The sequence below is a fragment of the Oncorhynchus mykiss genome, chromosome 21, assembly GCF_013265735.2.
Source record: "Oncorhynchus mykiss isolate Arlee chromosome 21, USDA_OmykA_1.1, whole genome shotgun sequence".
NCBI classification, from domain to species: domain Eukaryota; kingdom Metazoa; phylum Chordata; class Actinopteri; order Salmoniformes; family Salmonidae; genus Oncorhynchus; species Oncorhynchus mykiss.
The window spans coordinates 23,542,796-23,570,394 of record NC_048585.1 but is presented as its reverse complement, the minus strand read 5'-3'; the positions used below and the strand labels follow the sequence as shown (position 1 = coordinate 23,570,394).

The window sequence follows — 27,599 nt, the reverse complement described above, 5'->3', positions numbered from 1 at the left end:
CAAATTCGCAACATATTGAACAAATTACAATTTGGAACATCTTCTTCAGGGGTCAGTAATGACATGTCAAGAATAGTCTCAATGGCTTTTACACAACTTAAAAAATGTAAGCCTATGCTAAATTAACCAATTAAAAACAGTATTGTAGCAATGATGTTTGTGCAGTAAGCTATAGGCCCAATACATTATCACTTTATGTTGGCTTTGCTTGAATTGTTGTTCGGGACATTTTTTTTATTACAGATACTTTTAGTATACCTGTAGTATTGTGACTTTCGGCATTTATTCCAATCAACAATGACTTGAATGCCAAATTAATGGTTGAATTGAACCTGTTCAGTTGTGCAAATTCATTCTAACAGGATACAACATATCCTGAATCCTTTCTCAAGTATTTAAAAAAGGTGTTGGTATTTCATTGTGCTTAGATCTTTCAAGACAAAAGGCTATCAAGTTACAATGTAAAGATTCAAGGCCCAAAGTCAAATAAAAGTAACTGTGTGCTTTTAGTCAGAAATTAATTTGAATATTAGGATAAGAAACTCACACCCCCTGAGTGCCAGCCAGGTATGGTGCACCTCACACTTCCTCCTTTCAGGCGAGCCTGGATCTTAGTGAGAGAGTGATAGAGGAAGGCCATCCTGTCTGTATCCCCAGGCTGAGCACTCACACGCTTAGGGACGATGAGGCTAGGCTGGGTTCGACAGCTGGCCCCTTTGCTGGCCATGGCTGCTGGAATACTCTACATCACATCCATTAAGTGGGAGGTTCATTCTCATGGGGAGAGACTGCAGGGGGCCCATCAGAATGAATCGGCCAGGGGCCAGGACATTCTCAAGAGGCTGGAGAAGATGGAGGCTCACATCGAGAAGCTGGGTAAGTCTCAATCTCCTTCATTTACCTCTGACTTACCTGGAAGAGAAATACCAGTAGCTCTGTCCAAGTACTGTACCTGGACTGCAATCTGCCACTGTTGTGGCTGGTTGGGCAGATTTAGAGGGGAGTATTTGAGAACACATTAGAATCTAGCCTGCGCCTACATGTAGAGTTGATCCCAGAAAAAGTTCATTCACACTTCACAGTGATGATTGTAGAAGGGAATCTGTTCCCAATTAAATAAAGAGTTTAAATAAACTAATAAAGAATTAAATAAAATTACCACTTTAGATTGTTCTTTAATCCTGTATACTGTTGCTGGTTGAACTACATTTATTCAGTTTTGATCTATCAACTTCTATGTGCCAAAGTTTGCCATATTGCTTCATTTTACATTTACAAAAAATAAAACACTTTTACAACAGTTACATCAAGGTAATTCTCCAACATAAAAAATTGCAGAATGGCGCAAAGTTCTGTACCCAATCTTCAAGGAGAATAAATTGAAAGGGAAACGTGTAGCTCTTGTAGATGATAAACTGTTTATTGATAACCAAATGTTCCGAGACAGAAAGTGTAATGATGTGGGCTGAGAGTCGGATTGCAAGTTCAGGGAGTGAATGTTTTAATAAATAAACACAACATAATACAAAGTAAGAACCACGAACAGCGCACAGACATGAAACAGCAACAATGACGCCTGGGGAAGGAAACAAAGGGAGTGACATATACAGGGCAGGTAATCAAGGAGATGATGGAGTCCTGGTGAGTGTCATAATGCACTGATTGTCAGATTCTCCCTAGGAGAGGTGGGTGTGGAGTCAGGCGTAGGAGAGAGCGAATTGCAAGAAAGGGCGTTTTATTTACAAGTCCAAAGAACAGGAACAGGACCACAACAGTAGCCACAGAACAACAGGAACGCAGTCCAGAAAAAACAGCTGTTCAACAGAACAAACCAAAACGCAAAATGACAGCCTCAGGTGCAGAGAGCAGAGGGTTGATTTGTAGTATTTATTCTCTGGCATAAAACAGTCACGCCAAATACAGGGCGCATAACACTGACCAGCCCAAAACACAGGCCAACGGTCTTGTCACGCCCTGACCATAGTTTACTTTGTATTTTCTATGTTTTGATTGGTCAGGGTGTGATCTGAGTGGGCATTCTATGTTTCATGTCTTGTTTGTCTATTTCTATGTTCAGCCTGATATGGTTCTCAGTCAGAGGCAGGTGTTCGTCATTGTCTCTGATTGGGAACCATATTTAGGTAGCCTGGGTTTCACTGTGTGTTTGTGGGTGATTGTTCCTGTCTATGTGTTTTCACCAGATAGGGCTGTTTAGGTTTTCGTTACGTTCATCACGTTCTTTATTTTGTAGTGTTTGTACTGATTCGTGTTTTACGTTTGTTCATTAAAACATGGATCGCAATCTACACGCTGCATTTTGGTCCGACTCTCCTTCACATACAGAAAACCGTTACAGAATCACCCACCACCAACGGACCAAGCAGCGTGTCAACAGGCAGCAACAGCAGCGTAAAGAGGAATGGACATGGGAGGACGTTTTAGATGGCAAGGGCTGTTACACTTGGGAGGAGATACTGGCTGGAAGAGATCGCCTCCCATGGGAACAGGTGGAGGCACTTAGGAGAGCAGAGGCAGCCGGAGAGAGGAGCCGACGATATGAGGGAACACGGCTGGCAAGGAAGCCCGAGAGGCAGCCCCAAAAATTTCTTGGGGGGGGGCTAACAGGGAGTATGGCTACGCCAGGTAGGAGACCTGGGCAGACTCCCTGTGCTTACCGGGGGGCTAGAGAGACCGGACAGGCACCGTGTTATGCAGTGGTGCGCACGGTGTCTCCAGTGCGGGTGCATAGCCAGGTGCGGTATATTCCAGCTCCGCGTGTCGGCCGGGCTCGAGCCTAATGCCATGAAGCCGGCTCTACGCAGCTGGTCCCCAGTGCGTCTCCTTGGGCCGGCTTACATGGCACCAGCCTTGCTCTCGGTGTCTCCGGTTCGCCTGCATAGCCCAGTGCGGGCAATTCCACCTCGCCGCACTGGCAGGGCGACCGTGAGCATTCAACCAGGTAAGGTTGGGCAGGCTCGGTGCTCAAGAGCTCCAGTGCGCCTGCACGGTCCGGTTTTTCCAGTACCACCTCCACACCCCAGCCCTCCGGTAGCAGCTCCCCGCACAAGGCTTCCTGTGCGTGTCCTCGGCCCAGTACCACCAGTGCCAGCACCACGCATCAGGCCTATAGTGCGCCTCGCCTGTCCAGCGCTGTCGGAGCCCTCCTCCTCTCCAGCGCTGTCGGAGTCTCCCGCCTGTTTAGCGCTGTTAGAGCCTTCCTTCTCTACAGCGCTGCCGGAGTCTCCCGCCTGTTCAGAACTGCCAGTTAGCATAGAGCTGCCAGTTAGCATAGAGCTGCCAGTTAGCATAGAGCTGCCAGTTAGCATAGAGCTGCCAGTTAGCAAGGAGCTGCCAGTTAGCAAGGAGCTGCCAGTCTGCATAGAGCTGCCAGTCTGCAAGGAGCTGCCAGTCTGCAAGGAGCCGCCAGAGCTGCCTGTCTGCAGGATGCCGCCAAAGCTGCCAGTCTGCAAGGAGCTGCCAGAGCTGCCAGTCTGCAAGGAGCCGCCAGAGCTGCCAGTCTGCAAGGAGCCGCCAGAGCTGCCAGTTAGCATGGAGCAGCCAGGGCCGCCAGTCAGCATGGAGCAGCCAGGGCCGCCAGTCAGCATGGAGCAGCCAGGGCCGCCAGTCAGCATGGAGCAGCCAGTCAGCATGGAGCAGCCAGTCAGCATGGAGCAGCCAGAGCAGCCAGTCAGCATGGAGCAGCCAGAGCAGCCAGTCAGCATGGAGCAGCCAGAGCTGCCAGTCAGCATGGAGCAGCCAGTCAGCATGGAGCAGCCAGAGCTGCCAGTCATCATGGAGCAGCCAGTCAGCATGGAGCAGCCAGATCTGCCAGTCGACCAGACTCTCCCAGATCTGCCAGTCGACCAGACTCTCCCAGATCTGCCAGTCGACCAGACTCTCCCAGATCTGCCAGTCGACCAGACTCTTCCAGATCTGCCAGTCGACCAGACTCTTCTAGATCTGCCAGTCGACCAGACTCTCCCAGATCTGCCAGTCGACCCAGTCGACCAGACTCTTCCAGATCTGCCAGTCGACCAGACTCTTCCAGATCTGCCAGTCGACCAGACTCTTCCAGATCTGCCAGTCGACCAGACTCTTCCAGATCTGCCAGTCGACCAGACTCTTCCAGATCTGCCAGTCGACCAGACTCTTCCAGATCTGCCAGTCGACCAGACTCTTCCAGATCTGCCAGTCGACCAGACTCTTCCAGATCTGCCAGTCGACCAGACTCTTCCAGATCTGCCAGTCGACCAGACTCTTCCAGATCTGCCAGTCGACCAGACTCTTCCAGATCCGCCAGTCGACCAGACTCTTCCGGATCCGCCAGTCGACCAGACTCTTCCGGATCCGCCAGTCGACCAGACTCTTCCGGATCCGCCAGTCGACCAGACTCTTCCGGATCCGCCAGTCGACCAGACTCTTCCGGATCCGCCAGTCAGCCAGGATCTTCCGGATCCGCCAGTCAGCCAGGATCTTCCAGAACCGCCAGCCAGCCAGGATCTGCCGGATCCAACCACCTGCCTGAGCTTCCTCTCAGTGCTGAGCTTCTTCTCAGTGCTGAGCTTCCTCTCAGGGCTGAGCTACCCATCTGTCCCGAGTTACCTCTGTCCCGAGCTGTCCCTCTGTCCCATGTTATTATTGTGGTGGGTAACCTATTTAGGGACGTTTAGGAGGGGGATTAAAACTGTCATGGAGTGGGGTCCACGTCCAGCGCCAGAGCCGCCACCGCGGACAGATGCCCACCCAGACCCTCCCCTATAGGTTCAGGTTTTGCGGCCGGAGTCCGCACCTTGGGGGGGGGGGTACTGTCACGCCCTGACCATAGTTTACTTTGTATTTTCTATGTTTTGATTGGTCAGGGTGTGATCTGAGTGGGCATTCTATGTTTCATGTCTTGTTTGTCTATTTCTATGTTCAGCCTGATATGGTTCTCAGTCAGAGGCAGGTGTTCGTCATTGTCTCTGATTGGGAACCATATTTAGGTAGCCTGGGTTTCACTGTGTGTTTGTGGGTGATTGTTCCTGTCTATGTGTTTTCACCAGATAGGGCTGTTTAGGTTTTCGTTACGTTCATCACGTTCTTTATTTTGTAGTGTTTGTACTGATTCGTGTTTTACGTTTGTTCATTAAAACATGGATCGCAATCTACACGCTGCATTTTGGTCCGACTCTCCTTCACATACAGAAAACCGTTACAGGTCTGGAGAAAAGGAGAACACATCCACAACCGACAGTGAACAAAATTAATCGCGCACAAACCTAAGTGGGCCTAACAGGCTTAAATAGACCAAAAATCCAGAAACACAAAAAGGAACAGGTGCAACTATTAAGACTAAACCAACAGAAAAGGAAAAAGGGATCGGTGGCGGCTAGTAGACCGGCTACGACGACTGCCGAGCACCGCCCGAACAGGCAGGGGAGTCGTGACAGTACCCCCCCCCCCGACGCGCGAGCCTCGAGGGCGACCCGGGTGGCAAGGCGCCGGCCGATCCGGGTGGAGGCGGTGGAACTCACCCAGAAGAGATGGGTCCAAGATGTCCCCCACTGGCACCCAGCACCTCTCCTCCGGACCGTACCCCTCCCAATCCACAAGGTACTTGCAGGCCCCTCACCCGACGACTAGAATCCAGGATGGCATGTACAGTGTACGCCGGGCCCCTCTCAATGTCCGGAGGGGGGGCAGAGGGACCTCCCACACCTCAACGTCCTGCAGTGGACTTGCTACCACCGGCCTGAGGAGAGACACCTGAAATGAGGGGTTAATACGATAGTAAGGGGGAGTTGTAACCTATAACACAACTCGTTTATTCTCCTCAGGACTTTAAATAGCCCCACAAACTGCGGGCCCAGCTTCCAGTAGGGCAGGCGGCACAGGGGCCTCACTGCGGTGGCGGTCAGCGCTCTCCTTCTGCCGCCCACCGGCCCATTTCAGAGCTTCCTGGACGGCTCTCCAGGCCTCTTTTGAGTGCTGCACCCATTCCTCCACCGCAGGAGCCTCGGTCTGACTCTGTTGCCACCTTACCAGGACCGGCTGATAGCCCAACACGCACTGAAACGGTGACAGGTCCACATCCTGGTTCACTCTCTCCACCTGCCGATTTCTCTCGGGGTGAAAACCCGAGGTGAGGCTGACCGAGACCTCCAGACATTCCATGAACGCTTTCCAGACCCTGGACGTGAACTGGGGACCCCGATCAGAAACTATGTCCTCAGGCACCCCATAGTGCCGGAAGACGTGTGTAAACAGGGCCTTCAGCGGTCTGTAGGGCCGTAGGGAGACCGGGCAAAGGGAGGAGAAGGCAGCACTTAGAAAACCGATCCACCACGACCAGGATCGTGGTGTTCCCCTGTGACAGCCATAATAGGGATTGTAATAAAAAAATGTATAGAAAAGCAATAAAATACAACAATTGTTAAAGAAATAAACTACAACTACACTATACCATTCTAGATGTGTCATGGCTTCCACCCAAGTCGGTTCCTTTCCTTGTTCGGGTGGTGTTCGGTGGTAGGCGTCACCGGTTTTCTAGCCATCATAGATCCATTTTTCATTTTCCATTTTGTTTTGTCTTCTTTTCCTACACACCTGGTTCTCATTTCCCTCATTAAGTGTTGTGTATTTAACCCTCTGTACCTCCCATGTCTTTGTGTGGAATTGTTTGTTTGTAGTGCTTATGCACATTTGTTACTGGTGCGAGTCGGGTTTTGTACAAATTATGGTTATTTTGATGCTGTTGGTTTTGTATTAAACTGCTCTGGTTATTACCTAGTTCTCCTCTCCTGCGTCTGACTTCACTGCCACCAGTTACGCACACCTTTTTTTTTAGATGTTGGAAAATAATGAGTATTAGACTTTCCAATAATAGTATTTCATAAATTGATAAGACAGCATTACAATAACAAATAATTAGTGAAATAATGCATCTTCAAATATAAGGAACTGGAACACAAAAGTACTCAATCAACATGGAAGAGATAAAACACAGCAAACAGAGGACATAGAAGGCACAGTATGTGGGTATGTGCAGATGTATTGTGATGGGTTAAGCGAGTGAAAAAGGATACAGTAAGGGTTGCAAATCCCAGAGCTCATGTGTGTTTGTGAGCAGGGGTGTTGAGAGAGCTTTCAATTTTGTGCAGATATGGGATATACATTTTTAAATAAATTATAAATATAGTTTATGTATTTATTACCTGAGGACAAAGTGAGGGAAATGATCTCTGAGAAATTGAAGATGGACCACATGAAGATTGAGGTGGAGCGCGCCCACAAGACCGGAAAGCCCACAACCGGCCCAGGTGACAGGCCCGGGCTGATAGTGGTCAAGTTCCTGAGGTTCAAGGACAAGGAAGCTGTTCTGGAAAGAGCCAAGAACTTGAGAGGGACATATCATATCATATCATATCATCATCCTAAATGAGGAATATCCTGAAGCTGTGCACCAGAAGAGGAAATAACTAATTGCAGCCATGAAAGCTACCAGAGTGCATGTGTCACGCTCGTCGTCGAGGAAATTACCAGACCAAGGTGCAGCGTGGTGAGCGTACGTTTTTCTTTATTATAAATGTCGCCAACAAAACAAGAAACAACAAAAACGAACACGAAGCTTACAAGGGCTATACAGGCGACTAAAAAAGACAACTACCCACAAAATACAAAAGGAAAAAAGTCTGCCTAAGTATGAACCATACCCGGCCAAAACATAGAAACACAGAACATAGAGTTTCCCACCCGAGTCACACCCTGACCAACTAAACATAGAGAATAAAAATATCTCTACGGTCAGGGCGTGACAGCATGGGAAATTGCTTACATTCGCCATAACAGGCTCATTGTCCACCCTCCCTCCCAGAAGCATGGAAGGGATGAGAGAGCCACACACACACACACACACACACACACACACACACACACACACACACACACACACACACACACACACACACACACAATTGATTAATGGACTGCTGAATGTATATTTTTTTCTCTAGCTTTGTTTGCTCTTTTCAATATTATGTCTATCCTCTTATAAGCTATCCATGAAAGGGCTGAAAATAGCCCATATTAATATATGTAGCCTTAGAAATCAGGTTCACGAAATCAATAATTTGCTAACATCAGATAACATTCATATATTAGCCATTTCTGAGACACACTTAGATAATTCATTGCAGTAGCAATACACGGATATAACATCTACAGAAGAGACAGAAATGCTTATGGGGGAGATGTGAGGGTGGTCAGCTACATGGGAAACACCTGGGCCCGGTGTGTCCCAGGATAAATAGACCTCTTCCACATTCATGGAAGAGACTCTCTCCATGCAGACACCTTTATAGATTTTGTTGTGTTTCTTGGTGGCCTTTTGGTTGTTTGCTTTGGCACCTTTCAACACCCTGCATTATCACATTCATGCATGCAAAACACTCACTTACACTACTGATTACACACACCATTGTATATTATACTTAGTTACTTATTTAATAAATATATATTTTGTTACTCCTTATCTCCACGATTGTCTCCCTTTTGTTACGGGCTTTGAGCCGTTTCGTGACAAGTGGGGGCTCATCCGGGATATTTGAATGTATTGGGTTGGGAGACCGTGGAGGTACGTGTTTGGTTTGCATATTTTGTTTTGAGTTAGATAGGTCCAGTATTGTTTGCCTTTGTTGTTTGGTTTGTGTGCTGCGTTGGAGAGTATAATGGTTAGTTTCCAGGCCCTGCCCAGCCTGGAAAATCTTGTTCTACTTTCTGTTGGGATGTCAGTCTGAGGTGAGTAATCGGTTGTGTACCTCGGTGGGAGATTTGGGTAGGGTAGTGGAACTTGCTACCCGGAGCTATAGCCTTTTTCCCCTGATAGGCTTAGCGACGTGTCATTTTTGGACATGTTGGGCATGGTTAAATGTTTGTTATTTTTGTGTGGTGTCTGGACTGGGCAGTTGTCTCGGGGGCACATCCGTGGCTTGGTGGCATTTGCCAGCATGCTGGGGAGTTTTATTTCCTTGCCAGGTGGCTACAGTGCGTACATTCCCACCGCAAATCTGCACAAAGACTAGGGTTGAGTTATTGTAGGTTTTGGGGAAGCTCCGTATCCCATCTCTCTTCTGTGGTGCTCAGGGTGATTGTCATTTCTTTGGTTGTGGTCTAATGTGCTCAGCAGAGGGGTTGAGCAAGATTATTTACTTATAACTATGGTGTCTCATGTAGATGAGTTCATTCGCTTTCCATCAGAGGAACTGTTAGAATTATGTACTAAAGAACAGCTGTTGAAGATCGCTGAACACTACAAGGTTGAATGATTGAAATTAGTGAAATTCTGTTACTTTGGGAAGTGACTATGAATCGTTGGACGTGACTACGAATCGTTGGAAGTGACTATGAATCGTTGGGAGTTGTTGTAAAAATTAAGAAGGTCCCTGATGTTCTTTCGTTGGAGTTTGTAGCTGTTGTGGACTTTTGTGCCAAGTTCCTGAATGTTTACGTGACTGACCATTGTTTGGGGTTGTCATGTTCTATCTTTCCTGTCTGTTCTCTCCTGGTCTTGTGTTCTTCTTTCCTCTTAAACATTGCTTCCTATGCGCAAAGGTTGCTGAGGTCTGGGGAGGAGGATGTTGGCTGGGGCAGGTGGAGGTGTGAACATGTAAACCCTCGTCAATTTGGGACGCAGAGGCTGTGTCAATTTGGGACGCAGAGGCTGTGTCAATTTGGGACGCAGAGGCTGTGTCAATTTGGGACGCAGAGGCTGTGTCGTTGTTCCGGGGCCCTTGTTGGTCCCCGGTTTTATGGGGGGGGAATGTGACGACCCTGCCACTCTGTCTGCCGTATTCTCTCTTTGTTCTTGTTTCCTTATTAGGATGCCGGTGGGCGGAGTTGGGAGTGTGGTCAGCTACTTGGGAAACACCTGGGCCCGGTGTGTCCCAGGATAAATAGATAAATAAAGATAAATAGATAAATAAATAATACATTCATGGAAGAGACTCTCTCCATGCAGACACCTTTATAGATTTTGTTGTGTTTCTTTGTGGTTTTTGGTTGTTTGCTTTGGCACCTTTCAACACCCTGCATTATCACATTCATGCATGCAAAACATTCACTTACACTACTGATTACACACACCATTGTATATTTTCCTTAGTTGCTTTATTTAATATCTATTTTGTTACTCCTTACCTCCACGTTGTCTCCCTTTTGTTACGGGCTTTGAGCCGGTTCGTGACAGAGGTTCACTTGGCACATCTAAAGCCTTTTGTTAGGCTACCAAGTACTAACAGTCAATCTCTAAATAATGTGTCAAATGCTTGATTGTGTATGTGATGTAAACAGAGGTCTACTTTCTTGGGGACATGAATATTGACTGGTTTTCATCAAGCTGTCCACTCAAGATGAAGCTTCTTACTGTAACCAGTGCCTGTAATCTGGTTCAGGTTATTAATCAACCTACCAGGGTGTTTACCAACGCTACAGGAACAATATCATCCACATGTATCGATCACATTTTTACTAATACTGTAGAACTTTGTTCTGAAGCTGTATCCATGCCCATTGGCTGCAGTTATCACAATGGTAGCTATATCCAGGGAAGCCAAAGTTCCAATAGCTGGGCCTTAATTAGTGTTTAAGAGATCATACAAAATATTTTGTTGCGACTCTTGTGTGGAGAATGTTAAAAATATTTGGTCTGTGATTCATGAGGAGCATCCAGATGCTGCACTTAATGAATTTATTAAATAGCTTCTTCCAATTATTGATGAACATGCACCTTTTAAGAAACTGACTGTTAGAACTGTTAAGGCTCCATGGACTGATGAGGAATTGAAAAACTATGGTTGAAAGGAGAGGCAAAAGGAGAGTCTGGCTGCACATCTGACTGGCTGAACTAAACTCAAAAAGAAGACAACTGTATTATAATGCCAAAATACATTATATAAAGAATGATGGAAAAAAAACTGGATTACTTTAAATGAAATTAGGGGCAGAAAGACAAATTCAACTGAATCTTTTATCGAATCAGATGGCTTATTCATCACAACTGTTTGATGTTGCCAATTATTTGTATAATTACTTAATTTGCAAACTTAGTAAATACCAACAACGAACAGTAAGCCATTGTGTTCATGCATTCATGCATAATGAAAGAAAAGCTTTGCAAGTTTGAATTTTAATTTCCTGTGGGAGAGGTGAAGTAATTATTGTTATCGATCAATAATGACAAACCTCCTGGCATTGACAACTTAGATGGAAAGCTACTGAGGATGGTAGCTGACTCTATAGCCACTCCTATCTCTCATATCTTTAATCTGAGCCGAGAGGAAAGTCTTTGTCCTCAGGCCTGGAGGGAAGCCAAAGTAATTCCGCAACCCAGTAAAACGGCCTTTACTGGTTCTAACAGTAGACCTATAAGCTTGCTGCCAGCTCTGATCAAACAGTTGGAAAAAATTGTGTTTGACCAAATATAATGCTATTTCTCTGTAAACAAATTAACAGACTTTCAGCATGCTTCGAGAGAAGGACACTGAACATGTACTGACACAAATGACTGATGATTGGTTGAAAGAAATCGATAGAAGATTGTGGGAGCTGTACTGTTAGATTTCAGTGCAGCCTTTGATATTATTGACAGTAACTTGTTGAAAAAACGTATGTGTTATGGCTTTTCAACCTCTGCCATATTATGGATTCAGAGCTATCCATGTAATAGAACTCAGAGTTTTCTTTTTTGGAAGCTTCTCTAATGTCAAACATGCAAAGTGTGGTGTACCGCAGGGTAGCTACTCTTTTCTATTTTTACCAATGACCTGCCACTGGCATTAAACAAAGCATGTGTGTACATGTATGCTGATGATTCAACCATATACGCATCAGCAACCACAGCAAATTAAGTCGCTGAAACTCTTAAAGAGTTGCAGTCTGTTTTGGAATGGGTGGTCAGTAATACACTGGTCCTTAACATCTTTAAAACTAAGAGCATTATATTTGGTACAAATAATTCCCTAAGTTCTAGACCTCAGCTGAATCTGGTAATGAATGGCATGGCTGTTGAACAAGTTGAGGAGAGTAAATTACTTGGCGTTACCTTAGATTGTAAACTGTCATTGTCAAAACATATACAGTGCCTTGCGAAAGTATTCGGCCCCCTTGAACTTTGCAACCTTTTGCCACATTTCAGGCTTCAAACATAAAGAGATAAAACTTTATTTTTTTTGTGAAGAATCAACAACAAGTGGGACACAATCATGAAGTGGAACGACATTTATTGGATATTTCAAACTTTTTTAACAAATCAAAAACTGAAAAATTGGGCGTGCAAAATTATTCAGCCCCCTTAAGTTAATACTTTGTAGCGCCACCTTTTGCTGCGATTACAGCTGTAAGTCGCTTGGGGTATGTCTCTATCAGTTTTGCACACCGAGAGACTGACATTTTTTCCCATTCCTCCTTGCAAAACAGCTCGAGCTCAGTGAGGTTGGATGGAGAGCATTTGTGAACAGCAGTTTTCAGTTCTTTCCACAGATTCTCGATTGGATTCAGGTCTGGACTTTGACTTGGCCATTCTAACACCTGGATATGTTTATTATTGAACCATTCCATTGTAGATTTTGCTTTATGTTTTGGATCATTGTCTTGTTGGAAGACAAATCTCCGTCCCAGTCTCAGGTCTTTTGCAGACTCCATCAGGTTTTCTTCCAGAATGGTCCTATATTTGGCTCCATCCATCTTTCCATCAATTTTAACCATCTTCCCTGTCCCTGCTGAAGAAAAGCAGGCCCAAACCATGATGCTGCCACCACCATGTTTGACAGTGGGGATGGTGTGTTCAGCTGTGTTGCTTTTACGCCAAACATAACCTTTTGCATTGTTGCCAAAAAGTTCAATTTTGGTTTCATCTGACCAGAGCACCTTCTTCCACATGTTTGGTGTGTCTCCCAGGTGGCTTGTGGCAAACTTTAAACAACACTTTTTATGGATATCTTTAAGAAATGGCTTTCTTCTAGCCACTCTTCCATAAAGGCCAGATTTGTGCAATATACGACTGATTGTTGTCCTATGGACAGAGTCTCCCACCTCAGCTGTAGATCTCTGCAGTTCATCCAGAGTGATCATGGGCCTCTTGGCTGCATCTCTGATCAGTCTTCTCCTTGTATGAGCTGAAAGTTTAGAGGGACGACCAGGTCTTGGTAGATTTGCAGTGGTCTGATACTCCTTCCATTTCAATATTATCGCTTGCACAGTGCTCCTTGGGATGTTTAAAGCTTGGGAAATATTTTTGTATCCAAATCCGGCTTTAAACTTCTTCACAACAGTATCTCGGACCTGCCTGGTGTGTTCCTTGTTCTTCATGATGCTCTCTGCGCTTTTAACAGACCTCTGAGACTATCACAGTGCAGGTGCATTTATACGGAGACTTGATTACACACAGGTGGATTGTATTTATCATCATTAGTCATTTAGGTCAACATTGGATCATTCAGAGATCCTCACTGAACTTCTGGAGAGAGTTTTCGGCACTGAAAGTAAAGGGGCTGAATAATTTTGCACGCCCAATTTTTCAGTTTTTGATTGTTAAAAAAGTTTGAAATATCCAATAAATGTCGTTCCACTTCATGATTGTGTCCCACTTGTTGTTGATTCTTCATAAAAAAAAAAACAGTTTTATATCTTTATGTTTGAATCCTGAAATGTGGCAAAAGGTCGCAAAGTTCAAGGGGGCCGAATACTTTCGCAAGGCACTGTAGATTCAATGGTTGTAAAGATGGGAAGAGGTCTGTCCATAATAAAGAGATGCTCTGCTTTTTTGACACCACACTCCAAAAAGCAAGTTCTGCAGGCTCTAGTTTTGTCTAATCTTCATTATTGTCCAGTTGTGTGGTCCAGTGATGCAAGGTTAAGCTGCAGCTGGCCCAGAACAGAGCACTACATCTTGCTATTCATTGTAATCAGAGGGCTGATATAAATGCTATGCATGCCAGTCTCTCTTGGTTAAGAGTTGAGGAGAGACTGACTGCATCACTTCTTCTTTTCATAAGAAACATGAATGTGTTGAAAATCACAAATTGTTTGCATAGTCTACTTACACACAGCTCTGACACACACACACTTATCCCACCAGACATGCCACCAGGGGTCTTTTCACAGTCCCCAAATTCAGAACAAATTTGAGAAAGCATACCCTTATTATATAAAGCCATTGTTGCATGGAACTCCGTTCCATCTTATATTGCTCAAATAAACAGTAAACCTGGTTTCAAAAACCAGATAAAGCAACACCTCGCGGCACAACGCCTCTCCCCTATTTAACCTAGATAGTTTGCGTATGCATTGATATGTAGGCTACGTGTGCCTTTAAAACATGTTTTATGTAGTTCTGTCATTGAGCTGTTCTTGTCTATTAATGTTCTGTATTATGTCATGATTCATGTTTTGTGTGGACATCAGGAAGAGTAGCTGCTGGTTTTGCAACAGCTAATGGGGATCCTAATAAAATACCAAAATACCAAATATGCAGTCAAATCAGAAAGATGACTGCAGCCAGAGAACTACTAAAGCAGCACCGCCCCCTCAATATTCTGAGCCTGCCTGGCAGGGTTGGTCCTAAAAGCCAAAGCCCCCCAAGGAAATTCTCAAAGCTGATGTTTATAAACTTGACAACCTTGTACCTAGCCGGTGGGGTCAAAAGTTTTAGAATACCTACTCATTCAAGGATTTATCTTTATTTGGACTATTTTCTACATTGTAGACTAATAGTGAAGACATCAAAACTATGAAATAACACATATGGAATCATGTAGTAACCAAAAAAGTGTTCAAATCAAAATACACTGCTCAAAAAAATAAAGGGAACATTTAAACAACACAATGTAACTCCAAGTCAATCACACTTCTGTGAAATCAAACTGTCCACTTAGGAAGCAACACTGATTGACAATACATTTCACATGCTGTTGTGCAAATGGTATAGACAACAGGTGGAAAATATAGGCAATTAGCAAGACACCCCCAATAAAGGAGTGGTTCTGCAGGTGGGGACCACAGACCACTTCTCAGTTCCTATACTTCCTGGCTGATGTTTTGGTCACTTTTGAATGCTGGCGGTGCTTTCACTCTAGTGGTAGCATGAGACGGAGTCCACAACCCACACAAGTGGCTCAGATAGTGCAGCTCATCCAGGATGGCACATCAATGCGAGCTGTGGCAAGGTTTGCTGTGTCTGTCAGCGTAGTGTCCAGAGCATGGAGGCGCTACCAGGAGACAGGCCAGTACATCAGGAGACTTGGAGGAGGCCGTAGGAGGGCAACAACCCAGCAGCAGGACCGCTACCTCCACCTTTGTGCAAGGAGGAGCACTGCCAGAGCCCTGCAAAATGACCTCCAGCAGGCCACAAATGTGCATGTGTCTGCTCAAACGCTCAGAAACAGACTCCATGAGGGTGGTATGAGGGACTGATTTCCACAGGTGTGGGTTGTGCTTACATCGAAACACTGTGCAGGACGTTTGGCATTTGCCAGAGAACACCAAGATTGGCAAATTCGCCACTGGCGCCCTGTGCTCTTCACAGATGAAAGCAGGTTCACACTGAGCACATGACAGACGTGACAGAGTCTGGAGACACCGTGGAGAACGTTCTGCTGCCTGCAACATCCTCTAGCATGACCGGTTTGGCGGTGGGTCAGTCATGGTGTGGGGTGGCATTTCTCTCCATGTGCTCGCCAGAGGTAGCCTGACTGCCATTAGGTACTGAGATGAGATCCTCAGACCCCTTGTGAGACCATATGCTGGTGCGGGTGGCCCTGGGTTCCTCCTAATGCAAGACAATGCTAGACCTCATGTGGCTGGAGTGTGTCAGCAGTTCCTGCAAGAGGAAGGCATTGGTGCTATGGACTGGCCCGCCCTTTCCCCAGACCTGAATCCAATTGAGCACATCTGGGACATCATGTCTCGCTCCATCCACCAACGCCACGTTGCACCACAGACTGTAGGAGTTGGCGGATGCTTTAGTCCAGGTCCGGGAGGAGATCCCTCAGGAGAACCACCTCATCAGGAGCATGCCCAGGCATTGTAGGGAGGTCATACAGGCACGCGCAGGCCACACATATTACTGAGCATCATTTTGACTTGTTTTAAGGACATTACATCAAAGTTGGATCAGCCTGTAGTGTGGTTTTCCACTTTAATTTTGAGTGTGACTCCAAATTCAGACCTCCATGGGTTGATACATTTGATTTCCATTGATAATTTTTGTGTGATTTTGTTGTCAGCACATTCAACTATGTAAAGAAAAACGTATTTAATAAGAATATTTCATTAATTCAGATCTAGGATGTGTTATTTTAGTGTTCCCTCTATTTTTTTGAGCAGTGCATATTTTACTTTTGAGATTCTTCAAATAGCCACCCATTGCCTTGATGACAGCTTTGCACACTCTTGGCATTCTCTCTACCAGCTTCCCCAGAATGCTTTTCCAATAGTCTTGAAGGAGTTCCCACATATGCTGAGCGCGTGATGGCTGCTTTTCCTTCACTATGCAGTCCGACTCATCCCAAACCATCTCAATTTGTTTGAGGTCTTGTGGAGGCCAGGTCATCTGATGAAGCACTCCATCAGTCTCATTCTTGGTAAAATAGTCCTTACACTGCCTGGAGGTGTGTTGGGTCTTCGTCCTGTTTAAAAACAAATGATAGTCCCACTAAGCCCAAATGAGATGGGATGGCGTATTGCTGCAGAATGCTGTGGTAGCCATGCTGGTTAAGAGTGCCTTGAATTCTAAATAGATCATAGGTAGTGTCACCAGCAAAGCACCCCAACACCATAACACCATTTCCCATACACATGTGGATACTATCCATTCACCCACACCGTGTCTCACAAAGACACGACGGTTGAAACCAAATATCTAAAATTTGGACTCACCAGACCAAACACTGTTGCTCGTGTTTCTTGGCCCAAGCAAGTATCTTCTTCTTTTTTGGTGTCCTTTAGTAGTGGTTTCTTTGCAGAAATTCGAACATGAAGGCCTGATTCATGCGGTCTCCTCTGAACAATTGATGATGGGATGTGTCTATTACTTGAACTATGTGAAGCATTTATTTGGGTTGCAATTTCTGAGTCTGGTAACTCTAATGAACTTATCCTCTGCAGCAGAGGTAACTCTGAGTCTTCCATTCCTGTGTCGGTCATCATGAGAGCCAGTTTCATTATAGTGCTTGATGGTTTTTGCGACTGCACTTGAAGAAACATTCAAAGTTCTGGAAATGTTCCGTATTGACTGACCTTCATGTCTTAAAGTAATGATGGACTGTCTTCGCTTATTTGAGCGTTCTTGCCATAATATGGACTTGGTCTTTTACCAAATAGGGCCATCTTCTGTATACCCCCTACCTTGTCACAACACAACTGATTGGCTCAAACGCTTTAATTAAGAAGGAGAGAAATTCCTCAAATCAACTTTTAACAAAGAACACCTGTTAATTGAAATGCATTCCAGGTGACTACCTCATGAAGCTGGTTGAGAAAATGTGTGTGCAAAGCTGTCATCAAGGCAAAGGCTGGCTATTTGAAGAATCTCAAATGTAACATTTGTTTAACACTTTTTTGGTTACTACATAATTCCATATGTGTTATTTCATAGTTTTGATGTCTTCATTATTATTCTACAATGTAGAAAATAGTCTAAATAAAGAAAAACCCTTGAATGAGCAGGTGTTCTGAAACTGTTGACCGGTAGTGTATGTACAGTATATCACAAAAGTGAGTACACCCCTCACATTTTTGTAAATATTTGAGCATATCTTTTCATATGACAACACTGAAGAAATTACACTTTGCTACAATGTAAAGTAGTGAGTTGTCACGTTCTGACCTTTATTTCCTTTGTTTTGTCCTGATTTAGTATGGTCAGGGCGTGAGTTGGGGTGGGCAGTCTATGTTTGTTTTTCTATGATTTTGGGATTTCTATGATTCGGCCTAGTATGGTTCTCAATCAGAGGCAGGTGTCATTAGTTGTCTCTGATTGAGAATCATACTTAGGTAGCCTGGGTTTCACTGTTTGTTTGTGGGTGTTTGTTTCCTGTCTTTGTGTTTTCTGCACCAGATAGGACTGTTTCGGTTTTGCCACATTGGTTATTTTGTATTTGAAGTGTTCTGTTTGTATTTATTATTAAATAAGATGGACACTCAGCACGCTGCGCTTTTGTCCTCTCCTTCCCAGGAAGAAAGCCGTTACATGAGTGTACAGCTTGAATAACAGTGTAAATTTGCTGGCCCCTCAAAATAACTCAACACACAACCATTAATGTCTAAACCGCTGGCAAAAAAAAGTGAGTTCACCCCTAAGTAAAAATGTCCAAATTGGGCCCAATTAGCCATTTTCCCTCCCTGGTGTCATGTGACTCGTTAGTGTTACAAGGTCTCAGGTGTGAATGGGGAGCAGGTGTGTTAAACTTGGTGTCATCGCTCTCACATTGCCTCATACTGACGGGTCACTGGAAGTTCAACATGGCACCTCATGGCAGAGAACTCTCTGAGGATCTGAAAAAAAAGAATTGTTGCTCTACATAAAGATGGCCTTGGCTATAAGAAGATTGCCAAGACCCTGAAACTGAGCTGCAGCACGGTGGCCAAGACCATACAGCGGTTTAACTGGACAGGTTCCACTCAGAACAGGCCACGCCATGGTCGACCAAAGAAGTTGAGTGCACGTGCTCAGCGTCATATCCAGAGGTTCTCTTTGGAAAAAAGACGTATGAGTGCTGCCAGCATTGCTGCAGAGGTTGAAGGGGTGGGGGGTCAGTCTGTCAGTGCTCAGACCATACGCCGTACACTGCATCAAATTAGTCTGCATGGCTGTCGTCCCAGAAGGAAGCCTCTTCTAAAGATGATGCACAAGAAAGCCCGCAAACAGTTTGCTGAAGACAAGCAGACTAAGGACATGGATTACTGGAACCATGTCCTGTGGTCTGATGAGACCAAGATAAACTTATTTGGTTCAGATGGTGTCAAGCGTGTGTGGCGGCAACCAGGTGAGGAGTACAAAGACAAGTGTGTCTTGCCTACAGTCAAGCATGGTGGTGGGAGTGTCATGGTCTGGGGCTGCATGAGTGCTGCCGGCACTGGGGAGCTACAGTTCATTGAGGGAACCATGAATGCCAACATGTACTGTGACATACTGAAACAGAGCATGATCCCCTCCCTTCGGAGACTGGGCCGCAGGGCAGTATTCCAACATGATAATGTCCCCAAGCACACCTCCAAGACGACCACTGCCTTGCTAAAGAAGCTGAGGGTAAAGGTGATGGACTGGCCAAGCATGTCTCCAGACCTAAACTCTATTGAGCATCTGTGGGGCATCCTCAAACGGAAGGTGGAGGAGTGCAAGGTCTCTAACATCCACCAGCTCCATGATGTTGTCATGGAGGAGTGGAAGAGGACTCCAGTGGCAACATGTGAAGCTCTAGTGAACTCCATGCGGAAGAGGGTTAAGTCAGTGCTGGAAAATGGTGGCACACAAAATATTGACACTTTGAGCCCAATTTGGACATTTTCACTTAGGGGTGTACTCACTTTTGTTGCCAGCGGTTTAGACATTAATGGCTGTGTGTTGAGTTATTTTGAGGTGACAGAAAATGTACACTGTTATGCAAGCTGTACACTCACTACTTTACATTGTAGCAAAGTGTCATTTCTTCAGTATTGTCACATGACAAGGTATACTCAAATATTTACAAAAATGTGAGGGGTGTATTCACTTTTGTGATACTGTATATTTATATATGTGGGTATGTGTATGTATATACACATTTAAATATACTCTATATATTTACCCAAAAATATTTTGACGATTAGAAATGATGCTGACAATTACATTGATGGAAGCTACAATCTATCTGCAATATTAAAGCTGACCTACCCAAAAAATAAAATAAAACAATAATAAACAAAAACCTTATTATCAACTTTTAAAAAAACACATAAAACAGTGACTGAAGCTATGTATATGAGATCATGCTCTGTTTGCATCAAAAGGAGTGACTCATGTTGATTCTGGCAGTCATAACACATTTATTACAGTGTGATGAACAGCTGTCATGTGTGTCCACAGTGAAGACAATCAACGACGGGAGCAGTCTGAAAGAGGGGCAGGCTGTGAAGGCTCCCGAGGTCAAGAAGGACAGGAAGGTGGTGAAGAAGGTGTACCCCAACTCAGCTCTGTTTACACGCTGGGGTGATGAGCTCTCAGAGGAGGAGCAGAAAGAGGCAGAGGGGCTGTTTCAGATGTATGGATACAACGCCTTCCTGAGTGACAGACTACCCCTGAACAGGGAAATCCCTGATACTCGCGATCCTAAGTAAATCATTTTCCTCATCCCTCCTCCAACTCCAACTCAATATCATAAATTCTAACCACAGTCTGTTGCATTGCGGCCATCCGAGGTCAATTCCATCTCAGCACTGTGAATGCAATTTGAGCAATCGTGACCTTAGAATTAGAAGGTTTTATCTATCTAATAAGGTTCTACCTCTCATTCGTTTGAACGGTGTGAGCAATTTTTTATCTTGTATTCTTTTAAACTGAACAACGTGAAATGGGGTATTTAGAGTACTATATAGGTAGAGAACATTGAACAGAGCGAGGCTATGTCAATAAATACATTTTGACAAAAATGCTGTCCAAGCTCTCGCAATGATATTGAAATTGGCAATCACTTTAAGAGTGAAACAGCAGCTTGGTGAAGTGAATGAATGACATGAGGTGGACCAAATGTGTTTGTTGTGCCTGTTAGGTGTGCTAAGCACCAGTATCCCCATGACCTGCCCACCATCAGCGTGGTGTTGATCTACTTGGACGAGGCCCTGTCAATCATCAAGAGAGCCGTCCGCAGCATCATAGACAAGACCCCCCGACGCCTGCTCAAAGACATTATACTGGTGGATGACCACAGCTCCAATGGTTTGCATATTTGGTCTCTTCTCTACATATAGAAACATTTGAAATTACAATTGTTAACATTTAGATTGAACTTTGATTGAAAGGTGTGGCTTTCAACGTTTGTTGTGCACCACCGATTTGCAATTGTGTGCTTTCACAGACGATCTAAAGGAGAAGTTGGATGCCTACATCAGCTTCATCCATGAAGAGCGTCCAGGCCTGGTGAAGAGAGTGAGACACTCAGAGCAGCTCGGTCTCACACAGGCCCGCCTCTCAGGGTGGAGGGAAGCTGAAGGAGATGTGGTGGCCATCTTGGACGCCCACATAGAGGTCCATGTGGAATGGTAGTCTAAATGAAATATCTCAGTGAGACTTTCTGAATTCCCCCCCCCCCCCAACATGGTGTTTTGACTCTGTGTTTCTGTGAACAGGGCGGAGCCTCTGTTAGCTCGGATAAAGGAGGACCGCACGTTGGTGTTGACACCGGTGTTTGACAACGTCCAATTCGATGACTTGACAGTCACACGTTATGTGCCTGCTGCAGATGCCTTTGACTGGGCCCTGTGGTGTATGTATGAGTCCTTCAGACCTGAGTGGTATGCCTTGAAAGACGAGTCACAGCCAGGAAAGTGAGTTGTTCGTGATTTCAGTATAGGATGATAGTCCAGTTTCACAAATCTGTTTGAATAGACGATAAGGAAAGCACAGCATTGGGATGAAAATCATACCTAATATTTACACCTGGACTATTATTTTGCGTTATATATTCATTAAATGAATGTCACTTCTCCCAATGTGGAAATGACCATGATTTGTACTGTATGTTTGTCAGGAGCCCCTCCATTATGGGCATACTAGTGGTTGATCGCCTGTTCTTTGGGGAAATTGGTGCTCTGGATGGTGGTATGAAGATCTATGGAGGGGAAAATGTTGAACTGGGTATCCGGGTAAGCCCCTCTGCTACAGTTTCTAAATGAATGTTTGAAATCAAAGCAGACTTGTGTTTGCAGAATTACTTTTTGTCCTTGAGTCATTCAGTTTGAACAAACCAATCTACATCCAACATCCAGACACTTCAGTCCATATCTATAAACTCTTCCTTCTCTCTTGGTGTTTGGTGTGTCGAGGTGTGGCTATGTGGTGGAAGTGTCGAGGTCATACCTTGTTCTAAAATAGCCCACATCGAGAGGGCCCATAAACCCTATCTCCCCGACCTGAGCATTACAATGAAGAGGAATGCTCTGAGAGTGGCTGAGGTCTGGATGGATGACTACAAACATAATGTCAACATTGCCTGGAACATCCCACTGAAGGTACTGTACACAACAAACCAATCAAACAGTAGGTTTTGTTCAGCTGTTCCTATAGAATAGCAATGATTGCTGTTTTGCATGCCTTGTGTTTGAAAATAAGTAGACTAGACAGTCAATATTATTTAAAAAATGGTCTATTACTCAATGCCACAATAAAGATCATAGGATCCATGTAAAATGATGGCAGTAAGCAAACGTGGATAATAGGTGGCCTGTGTTTCTGATTTGGAAATCGTCTTTCTCACCACAGGATCACGGCATAGACATTGGGGATGTTTCAGAGAGGAAGAAGTTGAGAAAGAGACTGAACTGCAAACCCTTCCAGTGGTATCTGGATAACGTGTATCCCATGTTAGACCCCCTGGGTAACTTGCTTGGTTATGGAGCTGTGAGTGATGCTAAAATGTTACAGTTGTTCGATAATTATTTCCTCACCAACTGTGTTTAGTGGCATGCATGGCATCCTTTTTCAATAGGATGCAGGGTCATACATCCAACTCATTATCTAATCAAATCAAAGTTTATTTGTCACGTGCGCCGAATTCAGCAGGTGTAGGTAGATCTTACAGTGAAATGCTTACTTACAGGCTCTAACCAATAGAGCAAAAACATCTATTAGGTGAACAATAGGTAAGTAAAGATATAAAAACAACAGTAAAAAGACAGTGAAAAACGGCAGCGAGGCTATAAAAGTAGCGAGGCTACATACAGACACTGGTTAATCAGGCTGATTGAGGTAGTATGTACATGTAGATATGGTTCAAGTGACTATGAATATATGATGAACAGAGAGTAGCAGTAGCGTAAAGAGGGGTTGGCGGGTGGTGGGTGGCGGGTGGCAGGACACAATGCAGATAGTCCGGTTAGCCAATGTGCGGGAGCACTGGTTGGTCGGGCCAATTGAGGTAGTATATACATATGTACATGAATGTATAGTTAAAGTGACTATGCTTATATGATAAGCAGAGAGTAGCAGCAGTGTAAAAGAGGGGTTGGGGGGGCCACACAAGGCAAATAGTCCGGGTAGCCATTTGATTACCTGTTTTGGAGTCTTGTCGTTTGGGGGTAAAAACTGTTGAGAAGCCTTTTTGTCCTAGACTTGGCACTCCGATACCACTTGCCATGCAGTAGTGGAGAGAACAGTCTATGACTGGGGTGGCTGGGGTCTTTGACAATTTTTAGGGCCTTCCTCTGACACCGCCTGTTGTAGACGTCCCGGAAGGCAGGCAGCTTAGCCCCAGTGATGTACTGGGCCGTACGCACTACCCTCTGTAGTGCCTTGCGGTCGGAGGCCAAGCAATGCCGTACCAGGCAGTGATGCTCTCGATGTTGCAGCTGTAGAACCTTTTGAGGATCTCAGGACCCATGCCAAATCTTTTTAGTTTCCTGAGGGGCAATAGGCTTTGTCCTGCCCTCTTCACAACTGTCTTAGTGTGTTTGGACCATTCTAGTTTGTTGGTGATGTGGACACCAAGGAACTTGAAACTCTCAACCTGCTCCACTACAGCCTCGTCAGTAAAAATGGGGGCGTGATCGGTCCTCCTTTTCCTGTAAGTCCACAATCATCTCCTTAGTCTTGGTTACATTGAGGGATAGGTTGTTATTCTGGCACCACACTGCCAGGTCTCTGACCTCCTCCCTATAGGCTGTCTCATCGTTGTCTCATCGTTGTCGGTGATCAGGCTGTTGTGTTGTCTGCAAATGTAATGATGGTGTTGGAGTCGTGCCTGGCCATGCAGTCGTGGGTGAACAGGGTGTACAGGAGGGGACTGAGCACGCACCCCTGGGTGCTCCAGTGTTGAGGATCAGCGTGGCAGACGTGTTGCTACCTGTCCTTACAACCTGGGGGCAGCCCGTCAGGAAGTCCAGGATCCAGTTACAGAGGGAGGTGTTTAGTCCCAGGATCCTTAGCTTAGTGATGAGCTTTGAGGGTACTATGGTGTTGAATGAGCTGTAGTCAATGAATAGCAGTCTCACATAAGTGTTCCTTTTGTCCAGGTGAGAAAGGGCAGTGTGGAGTGCAATAGAGATTGCATCATCTGTGGATCTGTTTGGGCGGTATGCAAATTGGAGTGGGTCTAGGGTTTCTGGGATAATGGTGTTCATGGCCATCGAGGTGAGTGCTACGGGTATGTAGTCATTTAGGCAGGTTGCCTTTGTGTTCTTGGGCACAGGGACTATGGTGGTCTGCTTGAAACATATTTGTATTACAGACTCAATCAGGGACATGTTGAACATGTCAGTGAAGACACCTGCCAGTTGGTCAGCACATGCCCGGAGCACACGTCCTGGTAATCCGTCTGGCCCTGCAGCCTTGTGTATGTTGACCTGCTTTAAAGGTCTTACTCACGTCGACTACGGAGAGCGTGATCACACAGTCTTCCGGAACAGCCGATGCTCTCATCCATGCCTCAGTGTTGCTTGCCTCGAAGCGAGCATAGAAGTGATTTAGCTCGTCTGGTAGGCTTGTGTCACTGGGCAGCTCGCGGCTGTGCTTCTTGTTGTAGTCTGTAATAGTCTGCAAGCCCTGCCACATAAGACGAGCGTCGGAGCCGGTGTAGTAATATTCAATCTTAGCCCTGTATTGACAGTTTTCCTGTTTGATGGTTCATTTCAGGGGATAGCAGGATTTCTTGTAAGCTTCCGGGTTAGAGTCCTTGAAAGCGGCAGCTCTACTCTTTAGCTCGACTGTTGCCTGTAATCCATGGCTTCTGGTTGGGGTATGTACGTACAGTCACTGTGGGGACGACGTCCTCGATGCACTTATGGATAAAGCCAGTGACTGATGTGGTGTACTCCTCAATGCCATCGGAAGAATCCCGTAACATGTTCCAGTCTGTGATATCAAAACAGTCCTGTAGTTTAGCATCTGCTTCATCTGACAACTTTTTTATAGACCCAGTCACTGGTGCTTCCTGCTTTAATTTTTGCTTGTAAGCAGGAATCAGAAGGATAGAGTTGTGGTCGGATTTACCAAATGGAGGGCGAGGGAGAGCTTTATACGCGTCTCTGTGTGTGGAGTTTTTTCCCTCTGGTTGCACATTTAACATGTTGATAGAAATTTGGTAGAACTGATTTAAGTTTCCCTGCATTAATGTCTCCGGCCACTAAGAGCGCCACCTCTGGGTGAGGGGTTTCCTGTTTGCTTATTTCCTTATACAGCTGACTGAGTGCGGTTTTAGTGCCAGTATCTGTCTGTGGTGGTAAATAAACAGCCACGACAAGTATAGCTGAAAACTCTCTAGGCAAGTAGTGTGGCCTGCAATTTATCACAACATACTCTACTTCAGGTGAGCAAAATCTAGAGACTTCTTTAGATTTTGTGAACCAGCTGTTGTTTACAAAACATGCACAGACCCCCCCCCCCCCCCCCCCCCTCGTCTTACTGTTGCTGTTCTATCTTGCCGGTGCAGCGTATATCCCGCTAGCTGAATATCCATGTCGTCATTCAGCCACGATTCCGTAAAACATAGGATATTACAGTTTTTGATGTCCCGTTGGTAGGATATTCGCGATCGTACCTCGTCTAATTTATTGTCCAATGATTGCACGTTGGCGAGTAATATTGACGTTAATAGCAGCTTTCTGCGGGTCCTCACGAGGCATCCTGTTCTGTGTGCTCTCTACCTGCGTTTCTTCCTCTGGCAAATAACGGGGATGTTGGCCCTGTTGGGTGTTTGGAGAAGGTCCTGTGCGTCTTGCTTGTTGAAGAAAAAAATCTGTGTCTAATCCGAGGTGAGTGATCGCTGTCCTGATATCCAGGAGCTATTTTTTGCCGTCAGATACGGTTGCAGAAACATTATGTACAAAATAACGTGTATCCCATGTTAGACCCCCTGGGTGACTTGCTTGGTTATGGAGCTGTGAGTGATGCTAAAATGTTACAGTTGTTCTGGAACTTTTTCCTCACAAACTGTGTTTAGTGGCATGCATGGCATCCTTTTTTCAATAGGATGCAGGGTCATAAATCAGGATAGGAATCTGCACTTTTATAACTGTTTAATCTCTGTCCATAAAATCAACAGCTGGTCAATGACCAGAAGATGGATCTCTGTATAGATCAAGGCCCAGTTCCAGGGAACACACCTATTTTATATGGATGTCATTATTTTGGTCCACAGGTTTGTAGAAACATTGCTTAATATCTTATAATTTAACTACATGTATAATATGGTTCATCCCATGGCAGACTTGGTATTCAATCCATGCCACAATGCAAAGTACTGTCAATACCACAGACTCAGAAAAGCCTAAATATCTATACTCTCTGTCCAGAACTGTTATTATCGAGCCAGTGGGGAGATCTACATTGGGGGCATCAAGTCTCACAAGTACAACAGTAATCGCTGTCTGGTGGACACTGGCACTCGAACCCCAGGACTGTATGAGTGCAAGGTGGCCCAGCAGAAGGGATTCCACATGCTCTGGGACTTCCAACAGGTAAGCACTTAAAAATGAAATAGGGAATTTGATGCTTATAAATTGTTGGAAACAACGGAGATGTCTTTGACTTTTTTCATTTTTTTATTATTGTGATGCTGTACAGTAGAATGTTTGTTGTATTTTACAGGGAAAAGCCATCCAGAACAGACAGACAAAGAGATGTCTGGAGATTGCACCAGGGGAGGACACCTACTACCAGCTCATCCTTCAGGAGTGTAGTGGGCAGCACTGGAACATACAGAATCTGATTAAAGACTTCTGATACACAGAGATAGTTAGGCCTACTGTACCAGAGACAATACAGCAGGACTATAGGAGTTATGCTGCAATCATAAGCAAGTGGGAAGGTGGTATTTACCACATACGACTGGTAAAAGTCCACTTGTACGCCCCTCCAACTGGTAATTATTAGTGGGAAACTCGTCTATCTTCCCTGAGGTCCGACTTCTCCCACATGCTGACCTCTGACGAAATTACCCTTTTATCATCATTTTCAGCAGTTCAATGCAACAACAAAACATTATTTACAAAAAGATGTCCTTAAATGTTTTTGAACACTATAATTTTTGTACAAACATGATATCTGTACTTACAGTTTATGGTTGATGCAGCTTCTTGGCTCTTAGCCTATCTGAGTTTCTCAATGAGTTCAATGCATGTGAATGCATCCAACTGGTATTTACGACTTCACAACTGGTAATTACCACCTTCCCACTTTGTTATGAACACATCAATATCATCATGCTTTGAAAAGCTGGTGGTCAGCAGTGAGATGACTGTGTAATCTAAGTGATCTATTGGTTTTACATATTTTCATGGGGACAGATGTACAGTTTCTTCACAGAATGTGGAATGCTATTGAGCTGTGTTCTCCTTGGTCCTGAATGTAAATGCAATAAATAATAAATATTATTCCTGTT

The 27,599-nt window shown here is 44.9% G+C and overlaps 1 protein-coding gene across 1 annotated transcript; it reads left to right on the top strand.

The window, feature by feature from the left end:
• The first annotated feature begins 583 nt into the window (after positions 1–583).
• On the top strand, positions 584–27,599 carry LOC110500068 (probable polypeptide N-acetylgalactosaminyltransferase 8). Its single transcript, XM_021577211.2, has 11 exons — positions 584–876; positions 20,096–20,342; positions 20,778–20,944; positions 21,084–21,267; positions 21,355–21,552; positions 21,756–21,870; positions 22,051–22,236; positions 22,487–22,624; positions 26,262–26,357; positions 26,512–26,676; positions 26,807–27,599. The coding sequence occupies exons 1-11, from the start codon at positions 684–686 to the stop codon at positions 26,939–26,941; spliced, it is 1,824 nt and encodes a 607-aa protein (XP_021432886.2). The 5' UTR covers positions 584–683; the 3' UTR covers positions 26,942–27,599.

Excerpts from the sequence above, each read along its gene's own strand:
- LOC110500068 (XM_021577211.2), top strand. The coding sequence starts at position 684 with ATGAGGCTAGGCTGGGTTCGACAGCTGGCCCCTTTGCTGGCCATGGCT. Across the intron at positions 21,871-22,050 it reads ATGTTGAACTGGGTATCCGG|GTGTGGCTATGTGGTGGAAG; the intron begins GTAAGCCCCTCT and ends TGGTGTGTCGAG. Across the intron at positions 26,677-26,806 it reads TGCTCTGGGACTTCCAACAG|GGAAAAGCCATCCAGAACAG; the intron begins GTAAGCACTTAA and ends TGTATTTTACAG.